Source organism: Nothoprocta perdicaria, unplaced genomic scaffold (genome assembly GCF_003342845.1).
Source record: "Nothoprocta perdicaria isolate Ctin4 unplaced genomic scaffold, notPer1 scaffold_76, whole genome shotgun sequence".
NCBI classification, from domain to species: Eukaryota; Metazoa; Chordata; class Aves; order Tinamiformes; family Tinamidae; genus Nothoprocta; species Nothoprocta perdicaria.
In genome coordinates, this window is record NW_020456043.1 from 3,242,763 (window position 1) to 3,252,688 (window position 9,926).

The 9,926-nt window shown below is 47.4% G+C and overlaps 2 protein-coding genes across 2 annotated transcripts in view; one reads left to right on the plus strand and one right to left on the minus strand.

Annotated features, from left to right (window-relative positions):
* TOGARAM1 (TOG array regulator of axonemal microtubules 1) overlaps nt 1-795 on the minus strand; it is a 31,045-nt gene extending 30,250 nt beyond the window's left edge. The window contains exon 1 of the mRNA XM_026051509.1: nt 727-795. Coding sequence (XP_025907294.1) covers nt 727-795 — 69 coding nt within the window. The remainder of the gene's footprint in view (nt 1-726) is intronic.
* Nucleotides 796-1,469: 674 nt separating this feature from the next.
* On the plus strand, nt 1,470-9,605 carry KLHL28 (kelch like family member 28). Its single transcript, XM_026051526.1, has 4 exons — nt 1,470-2,368; nt 4,610-5,053; nt 7,598-7,806; nt 8,375-9,605. Exons 1-4 carry the CDS (start codon nt 1,470-1,472, stop codon nt 8,536-8,538), a joined length of 1,716 nt encoding a protein of 571 aa, XP_025907311.1. The 3' UTR covers nt 8,539-9,605.
* Nucleotides 9,606-9,926: the final 321 nt, after the last annotated feature.

Genomic DNA, 9,926 nt, shown 5'->3' on the forward strand with positions numbered 1-9,926 from the left:
GCGCTCCCTGCTCCCTCTCGGAGTTCTCGTCTCTGCGGGTGCCCGGCGGTCGCGCCAGCCCCGCGCCGGTGGCGGCGGCGGCGAGGGAGAAGCCGGGTGTGCGCGCGGGGCCCGGCCGCGCGCGGGGGTGCCCAGAGCGCTGCCGTTACGTGCGGGCCGTCCTTGTGCTTCCTTCCGCGGCCTGGGTGCGGGGCAGGGCCCTGTCCCCGCGGCAGAGGTTTCCCCTCCASCTGAGTCTGTGCTTCGCTGTCAGCGCTGAGCTCTTCTGCATTTAGGGGTCGGCAGCTAACTTTCTTCCTTCAATTAAGCGCTTTGCGAGCAGGACAGTTGCAAAGTGGGTGTCAGTTAAGGAACTGTAAAAAATGAGGAAATTTTAGATAGTAAAATAGAGGAAGTGGCATTTTGGATTCCATGTAGTTATTAGGCAAAATAAAATCCAGTCAGTTTTTTGGTTCAACAAATGGGCGGAGGGCTGTGATGCTCTTTGCAGAGCAGCCCTTACGGYCCTTGGTGCTCTGGGGTCCTGGCGCCTTCGTGCGGGCCCCTCTCCCGGCGSGATGGGTGCCCAGGAGCAGGGAGCGGGTGCTGCAGCGCTCGGGGCCAGCGAATGTCGCTGCACAACCCCCTGCTTCGGGGAGGAACCGGGACGGGGGTTCTGAGGCTGTCGGGGAATAAAACAATAGAACACTTTAAGTATTTTGCAGTATAGCAGTGCAGTCTTCTTACCTGTGTCGTAACTTTGCTCAAGCTTGAGACCTTTCGCTTGCCTTCTGAAGCAATGCAATTGATCCACATATGCCCAGGGAAAAAGGAGGAGAYGTCGCGTCCCTCCAGAGCGCTTCGTTCCGAAGAGGACGAGGCTCCACTTGCCTGGCCAGGCACCGTGTGCTGGTTTCCTCCTTGCCTGCTGTTTAGTTTAGGAGAATTGTAAGGACAGTTCAGTGAGTTCAAAGAGCTCAAACGTTCAAATGATCTTTGAGCAGGTTTTTGCTGATGTTGCGTATCACACTGATATGGGGCATCTGTGGTTAGTAGCACAAATTAGTTTGACTTTAAGAGTTCGTCTAGGTTTGAAGTTTGTCTAGGTTAAACCAGTTTTTTATTTTTATTCTGATTGCTGTGCAGTTCTCTCAAATTTCTGGTGCAGAATCCCATCAAGTAGTCTAGGCTCCAGTTAACATCGTGCGTCACAAAACAACTTTCTCTTCTTCCTTTTTCATTTCATAATAAAAGCTTAAAATAGCATACAGGATTAATAATCATTGGGATTGTCCTGCGTTTAACTTGCACTAAAAAAAGTAGAGCATAAGGATTTAAAAGTAAATTGGGAARTAACATACTAATTAAGAAAAGAAGCCTAGATGGAAAAATATTTTTAAATGTTATATGTAGCATGTCTAAGTTCTGTGAGTAACGAAGCTGTTGAAAATGAAACCCTGAGTAATATGTTAAAAATTCTGTTTCCGCAGATGGACCAGCCGTCTCCAACCTACATGCTTGCCAACCTAACCCACTTGCATTCCGAGCAGCTTCTGCAGGGCTTGAACCTCCTTCGGCAGCATCGCGAGCTCTGTGACATTATCCTGAGAGTTGGCGATGTCAAGATCCACGCCCACAAAGTGGTGCTCGCCAGCATCAGCCCCTACTTCAAAGCCATGTTCACGGGGAACCTCTCCGAGAAGGAGAACTCGGAGGTGGAGTTCCAGTGCGTGGACGAGGCGGCGCTGCAGGCCATAGTGGAGTACGCCTACACGGGCACCGTGTTCATCTCGCAGGACACCGTGGAGTCCCTGCTGCCRGCTGCCAACCTGCTGCAGGTGAAGCTGGTGGTGAAGGAGTGCTGCGCCTTCCTCGAGAGCCAGCTCGACCCCGGCAATTGCATCGGGATTTCTCGCTTTGCCGAGACCTATGGCTGCCACGACCTCTACCTGGCTGCCAACAAGTACATTTGTCAGAACTTTGAAGATGTGTGTCAGACTGAAGAATTTTTCGAGCTCACGCACTCTGAATTGGATGAAATTGTTTCCAATGACTGCTTGAATGTCGTGACAGAAGAGACGGTTTTCTACGCGCTGGAGTCCTGGATCAAGTACGACGTGCAGGAGCGGCAGAAGCACCTGGCGCAGCTGCTGCACTGCGTCCGCTTGCCACTGCTCAGCGTCAAGTTTCTCACGAGGCTGTACGAGGCCAACCATCTCATTCGAGACGACCACACCTGCAAGCACCTGCTGAACGAGGCCCTGAAGTACCACTTCATGCCTGAGCACAGGCTCTCCCACCAGACCATGCTGATGACGAGACCTCGCTGTGCCCCAAAAGTGCTCTGCGCCGTAGGAGGAAAAGCTGGACTGTTTGCTTGTTTGGAAAGGTGAGTGACAGTAAAAGGTCATAAAGCCTTACCCATCTGATTCTGTTGATAATTCTGATGAGAAATGTCACTATTTTCAGTACATGTTTCAGTTTTATGTCCTTGATTTTTTTTTTCCAATTTTTGTAATTCTCACTTATCTACAAATATTACAGACTATCAAATCATAAAATTTTAGCCATGCTTTGTTTGAAAAATGGGGAAGAGTGAGTGGAAAAYGTGCTTCCTGATAACTCAAATGTGCTTGGAATTAGTCAGAGCTAGGAGGTAATTCTTAGTAATGTTAAATTCTTGGATGCAGGATAGCCATGAATTTAACCCTGGCTGCTGAACAAAAGCCCATATCCGTGTTGGCTGGGCCAGGTAAGTGTCCGTCCATCATCTTAGCCCTATTTCTTAGCCCACATCCTTTCCAATAATTGGAGTTATCAAAGACCCAGTAGACTGTTACACCAGTGAAACTCATCTTAGTAAAAGAATTAAATACATAGAAAAATAATATTGTTGCATTTAGCTGTAACACTATATTAACACTCGCAAAAGTGAGGGTTAAACTTTGTGTGGGTGTGTGTATATATAGGTGCATATTTACACCTACACATATAATACCTCAATGTCAAATGCACTCTTAGTAACAGTAAGGAAGAGCTTGCTGTGCCTTTGAAAGCCAGGGAATAGATACATATTTCGTGTTCTTATAGAAGTTCCTAGATGCTAAATTACAGGTTAGCTTTCCTGATCAATAGTGACCAACAGCGAACTAGACTTTGGGTCCAGCAGTTGAGTTGAAAGATTTAAAAAACACAGAGGGTTTTGTGAGTTTAAAACAAATCCGTTTCTGTTCGAGTGAAGTAGTCCTATGATAATGCTTCTTCAGCTCTATCTTTTATAGGTTCTATTGTAACAATATTACACTCCAATGTGTTTTTTTAATTCAAAAATTTTCTTTGTGGCTTTTTACTGTTTGCTGGTGTATATGACTGACTTTCCCTTATTACAGAATCACAGAATATTCAAGGTTGGAAGGGAYCTCTAGAGATCATCTAGTCCAACCTTCCCKCTCAAGCAGGGACACCTAGAGCATGTGGCACAGGGGATTGCTTGAACTAGTCTCTCTTAAGCTGTCGTGTATTTAACTCTAAGCAATTGCTCTTGACATATAGAAATGTTTCAGAGCAGTCAAATTAAGTCAAAATTTAGGTCCTCAATCTTCTCACAATTGAAAGTAGCAATTAGGAAACACTAATTCCACCATTCTGATTTCAATTTTCATTTGTACTTACAAGAAGGCTGATTTTTTTCCCCTTATTGCCAACCACTGCCATATAGTAACAGAATTACTTAGCGTACTTTTAGACTGGGRCTTTTCTACCTGGGCTGCAGCTGTCGAGAGCCAGTCTGGTGTTTCAGCAGTCTCTGCTTCTGGGCTACTAATCGTGGCTTCATCTCCTCAATGGCTTCATTTTCATGTTCTTTTTTTAATTTGTACATATTTTCTTGAATATTAGACATTCATTTCAATTAAGTAGATCATTATCTGAACTGCCTAGGTAGGTTAACTATATTATATACACTGTGRCCTTGGTTGTTCTTGTTTTAAAACTGGGTATAATTTTAAAATAATGCATATAGGCTTAGCTTTTTTAAATATAAGTATTCCAATGTAAGTATTAAGATGCTGTGCTCTATGATGTGTCTTTAAATTATACAGTGTATGTGAAATATGTAATTATAAAGCTACGCATTATACTTTCTAAGTGTGTATTTGTATGCTGCGTGTATATATAGACATGGGCTCCTCCCTTTCTTATCCTCATCTTCTATCTGTCTCATCTCTGTGGCTGTTAGGATTTTTGTGTGGGGGATTTTTTTTTCTTGTTTTTTTTTTTTTTTTTTTTACCCTTCTTACACTTGTGCATGAGCCTGGCAGGAGCAGCCCTTGTGTTCCCGGTGCTGCCCGTGACGGTGCCGTGCCCTCTCCTCCGCGCGCCGGTCTCGCACTCTCCCAGCTCCCCTCTCGGGTTCCGGGCTTCTCGCTGCGGTGCTGTGCAGCCCTTTGCCCTGGGCAGCCCTGGCCTCTGGCCTTCAGAGCAGCAAACGGCTTTGGATAGAGCTCGTGCTCGGCCCCCGGCATGAGCAGCACACGTAGGAGGGGAAATATGAACTGCGCCATTAAAACCCTGCTGCTTTGCCTTTCAGAAACCTGGGATTGCTCATGTGGTCTTTGTTTTTCTGTTTCAGCGTTGAGATGTATTTTCCCCAGAATGACTCCTGGATTGGCCTGGCACCTCTTAGCATCCCCCGCTACGAGTTTGGAATATGTGTCCTAGACCAGAAGATCTACGTTATAGGAGGGATTGCCACCCACGTGTGTCAAGGCATCAGCTACCGMAAGCATGAGAACTCGGTGGAGTGTTGGGACCCTGACACAAACACGTGGACGTCTCTGGAGAGGATGTTTGAGAGCCGGAGTACTCTGGGAGTGGTGGTCCTGGCAGGAGAGCTCTATGCCCTAGGGGGCTACGACGGGCAGTCCTACCTACGGACTGTGGAGAAATACATCCCCAAAGTGAAGGAGTGGCAGCTGGTGGCCCCCATGAACAAAACCCGAAGTTGTTTTGCTGCAGCTGTCCTGGACGGAATGATCTATGCCATTGGTGGCTATGGCCCTGCCCACATGAACAGGTATGTGCTTCCTATAGTGTATCTCAGTATCGTAAGCTAGAAATCAGCAGAGCTCRTTGTGAAGCTTGTGTTCAGCAATCAGTTAAAAAAGGGAGATCCCCAGTGGCCTTCACTATTGCTGGATCCACAGCATCAACCTGATGATTCAGCTGGGAAACTTCTATATGGACCTAACAGTGTTCTTGCTCAGAGCTGCTGCTCAGAGCTTTCTTCATGTTTTTTTAAATGCTCAAGGCAGGAAGGTAAGTGCAGAGCACATCCGCGCAGCGCTGAGCGAGGTGCTGCAGGGTGCCCTGCCTCGCGACCGCTGGAGCTGCTCAGCTGAGCAGAGCAGTGTTCCTGGGCATGTGCCCTGGGCCCCAGGTGCTAGCGCGGTGCCAGCCTGCGCTTACACAGCTCCCCGGGAGACCTGCTTAGCCTCAGCTGTGCTGCTGCTGCTGCCACCACGTGAGCCTTTGCACCTGAATCTGCACAGCGTGAGGGGGCACAGGGCACTTAAACACCTAAAACCTGACTAGAAATGAGCAGCACGGCTCACATGCTGAATGTTCACAATAAACACGTATCTGAACGGGAAGTGGCCGTGGGGAGGGTGGCCCTGCAGCTGCGGCGCGGCAGAGGCATGTGGCTCGTGGGCAGAGCCCCGTGCCCTCTTTGCGAGGAGGCTTCCTGGCACCAGTGCGTCGCCCCCTTCCACGTTGCTCTGCACTGATGCACCAGAACACTTAGCTGTGCAGAGAAACAATTTTTACTCTCCTTTCATCATAAGCATTGGGAATAGATCATCCTTATGTCCCTCCAGGAAGCAAATTTAAACTATAAAGGGCTGAATGAAAGGTAAAATTAAAAGTCCTGCTTGTAGGAAAGCGGGACTTACATTTGATAATGTGATGCATCAGTAGTTTGACCATTTATAGTACAACACTGCATTGGTCATTAATTCTGCTCATTTTTTCATACTTGATGTGCTGTTATCTTCTTCAKAAATACCTTAATATAAAATAGCTCATGCAGCAAAGGATGGGTTTCCGAATAGAAAAGTATAGCTAAGTAATTTTCAAATGGAGAACAAGGAGCATGTTTTAAATTCCTGAAACATGTAATACCCATAACTTAAACGACTTGCTATGGTTGTGATGGGATTTTTTTCTTTTTAAACTCAATATGGCTTTTTAAGAAATCACCATTATACTTTTAGTTTGTAAACTGTAGTAGCAGATGAAAGTGCTTAGGAGACAGGAAAAGCTTCTCTTCAATGTTTTCCATCGACTCAGACTCTCCTCTCGTGGGAAGAGAGCCTGGAATAATTGACGTGCCTGTTCTGCTGCAGTCGCTCTCGGCTCTGTGTGGCCTGTGTGTTGCACGGACCCATTCCCGAGAGCAGCGGATTCGAGGGGCTGGGGCAGCCCCTCCATGACACCCGCTCCACCGGCACCTCCTTGCACAAGTGCACCTTGAGGGCAAGTGATCAAACTCTTGCTGCTGTCAGAAGTGGTGTCCAAAAGATGATTGCTCAGGGTGCGCACAGGCCTCTGATGGCTCAATTCACTTACCTCCTTTCAGGAAATAAAGGTCATCTCTGGCAAAAGAGGAAATGTCTTTAATAAACTGGCATCTTTAAAGGCAAAAAAAAAAAAAATTAAAATTTTGCAGCAGCCTCATTCCTGTGTCATGTTTATCTYTTCCTCAGTCAAAAAGAAATTGCTAGCAACTGCTATAGTGTTACAGAATTGATGGATATTTCAACATTTTCCTTTTTTATTGAATAATTGTGGTGTTGCTGACTTTCAAGCACGAGTAATGTGCTGTGTTGCGCCCTCGTGGCACTCCTACAAGCTGCAAGAATCCACCTGTCCCTTCTCTCCTGCTGCTGCTCCCTGCTCTGCGCTCACATCCCCAGGCCACCCGTGGGACCCTGAGCACTGGCCAGCCCCGGGGCTGGGCAGCCTGGCTTCTCTTGGCTCCTCTCTGCCCTGGGCTGGGGAGCTCTCCCGTACCGCGCGCTGTCAGTGGCGCCCTCCTCGCAGCCTTCCTCAGGGATGTGCTCTGCAAGCGTTTTTCCTCCATCTGTTGTTTTCGGGCAAGCCACAGGGAAGCTTTTTGCTTTGAAGTGTTCCCTAAATGAATTCACTTCAGAGCTGCATAATGTTCAGTTTTTCATGGGTTGCTTTATAAATAGTAGCAGTAATTCGCCTCAAYGTGTAACCTGAAGGTACCTGGCACCAGAGAGCAGCAGAGCTGCAGCTGCCCTGTCAGGAGCAAACACAATCCAGCGCTGCGGCTGCAGCCGAGCACTGTCCACCGCAGGGAGCCTGTGACGGGACACGAGTGTCACCGTCGACCCTGGCTTTGGGGAGGGGTGCTCCTGGTGCAGCGCGAGGCTGCCGAGCTTTGCRTGGGCACGAGCACCTTTGCTTTGTGCCACGTTGTTCTTCTGTGTAATTATATTAACTGCCAGAACCAGATGAGTCTCTGAGAACTGCAGATTTCTTTGCAGGTGTTGTTGAAATCCAAGTCTTACAAGGCATGTGTTTGCATCCACAGCATGGAACGCTATGATCCGAGTAAAAACTCGTGGGAGACAGTAGCATCAATGGCTGATAAACGGATAAACTTYGGCGTGGGTGTCATGCTGGGCTTCATCTTCGTCGTGGGTGGACACAATGGAGTGTCTCACTTGTCGAGCATCGAGAGATACGATCCCCACCAAAACCAGTGGACTGTGTGCAGGCCCATGAAGGAACCCAGGACAGGTGGGGACACGTGGCACTGGGCATTTACCTCGGTAGCAGGAAATTACCATTTGATAGAATAGAAGTCRCAGTAACCAAGGTTGTGGTGACTTCTCTGTAGAGCATTTTTAATCTGTCAGTTGGGCCACAGATTCATAAATCAGTTCTATAAATGAGTATATAAATTACTCAAGTACACACTTCTCTATTTTTTTTATGAAAGTCTGTTTTAGTTTTTATTTGAGCTGTACATAATGTAAGGTGATATTTTTACTCAATTTTCTGTTATTTTTACTAATTTTGAGTGAAGTTCAGCAATCCTCTCATTACTGTTTTATTGCAACTGACTGTATGCGGGGCCTCAGTAACACAGCTTCCCTGCTTGCTGCCTGACCAGTTGCTCTGGGGCGGCAGAGCCTTGTTTTTGCCTAGGGAAGAGGGTGTAAGAAGGAGGCTGAGACTCAAGGGGTCTCCTTAACTTACTCGGTGACTTATTAGGAACAAGAAAGTCCTTGTTAGGAGTAGAAGTCCTGTTTATTTCCACACTTGACAACCRTGTATCTTTCTTTTTGTCTCTCGTTTTCCATAGGAGTGGGTGCAGCTGTAATTGATAACTACCTTTATGTAGTTGGAGGACATTCGGGCTCCTCCTACCTGAACACTGTACAGAAATACGACCCCATCTCGGATTCCTGGCTGGACTCTGCTGGCATGATGTACTGTCGGTGCAATTTTGGTTTGACTGCACTTTGAAAAATAGGAATTTATGGACCTGATGCAAGGAAGGAAATGAATCTGCTCGGAAAGACACCTTGCTCGTGAAGACCATAAGCTGCATTTTCTGGAGGAAAAATGTGGTGAAGTTATGACTGAAATGAGGAAGGATTTGCTTTCTTCCAGTGACTGGCCTTGGTTATTTCAGAGTGAAAGATTTATTGCCAGCTGGGTTTAGAGAGCATCCTGCTCACAGCAGAGCAGTTCAGTGAGTACTGTACATGCCTGGGTTATGGTTAGAAACTTTCTCTCTAACCCGTTCACTTTCTAGAGCTTTTCTCTTCCTCCTGCCTACTCTGAAACAAGAAGTTTACTGTGCTCGGGGTGCGAGGCGTGCGAGTGCGTCGTGTGGCTGGACCGTTTGCTCATAGCTCTCTGGCTGTGTCCTCATGTTCAGAAAATGCCAGTGCTTCATATTTTTTTTATGAACAGTAACTAAAGGGCTGCCTTGTTTCTGTATCTCAAGGTTTGTAAATAGTAGATGCCATAGTGCGTTGCCTGTACATTCCTCTGTTACCCTCTTACCAGTATGGGGGCTGGGATGATAATTGGTAACTACTTAAAGAAATGAATTTACAAGACAAATTTATTGCCTCTTAGGAAATTTTTGGACCTGATAAAGATAGATCACATTTTTAACTTTCCCTTCTATTTTTTTGTGGATAAATAAGAAGTAGATCAAATTACCTACTCTTGCTAGACTGCTGTGTCTTTAATTGTAACACAAAGAACAATTACTGCATTAAGACATCAGAAAGGATCACAGCAGCCTGCGGAGCACGGTGTGAAATAGTGCAGAAGGGCCCCGTCCCCTGCGTGCACCCAGCACAAGGGTGCCGCCTTCCGTACGACTTCCCCTTTGAACAGAATGTACGATTGCTTTTTTGAGTGTTCGGATTAAAAATGGTGCTAAATGTAGGACTTGAGCGAGAAGGCTGTTACTGACGTAGTGCAGTTTGCGTTCAGCATGATCCTTTTGATCGTTCTGGTGTTCCTGTTCTAGTCTGCTTGATCCATTGTGCCTATGAAAACTCTCCAGACGAACACCCTGTGCTCGGTGAGCTCTGCGCTTGTCATGTTCTCCCATAAGGTCTGGTTTTATTGTTCCTGGTCCCTCACGCAGGTGAGTACGTTGCCGAACAGGAAGAGCCCTTCCGTGGTTCTGGAGGCGGCGCTGCCTGTGGCGTCGCTCGCGCTGAACGCGCAGCTCCGGCGCTGCTGATGTGCAGCGCAGTGCAGCGCAGTGCAGTGCAGTGCAGCACGTCACAGGCACGCGCTGCACCGCACCCCGGCCGAGACACGAGGACACCGGACACAAGAGACTTGTCTGGTGCTGTGGCGCCGGCCAGCGTCACCGGGAGGGACGC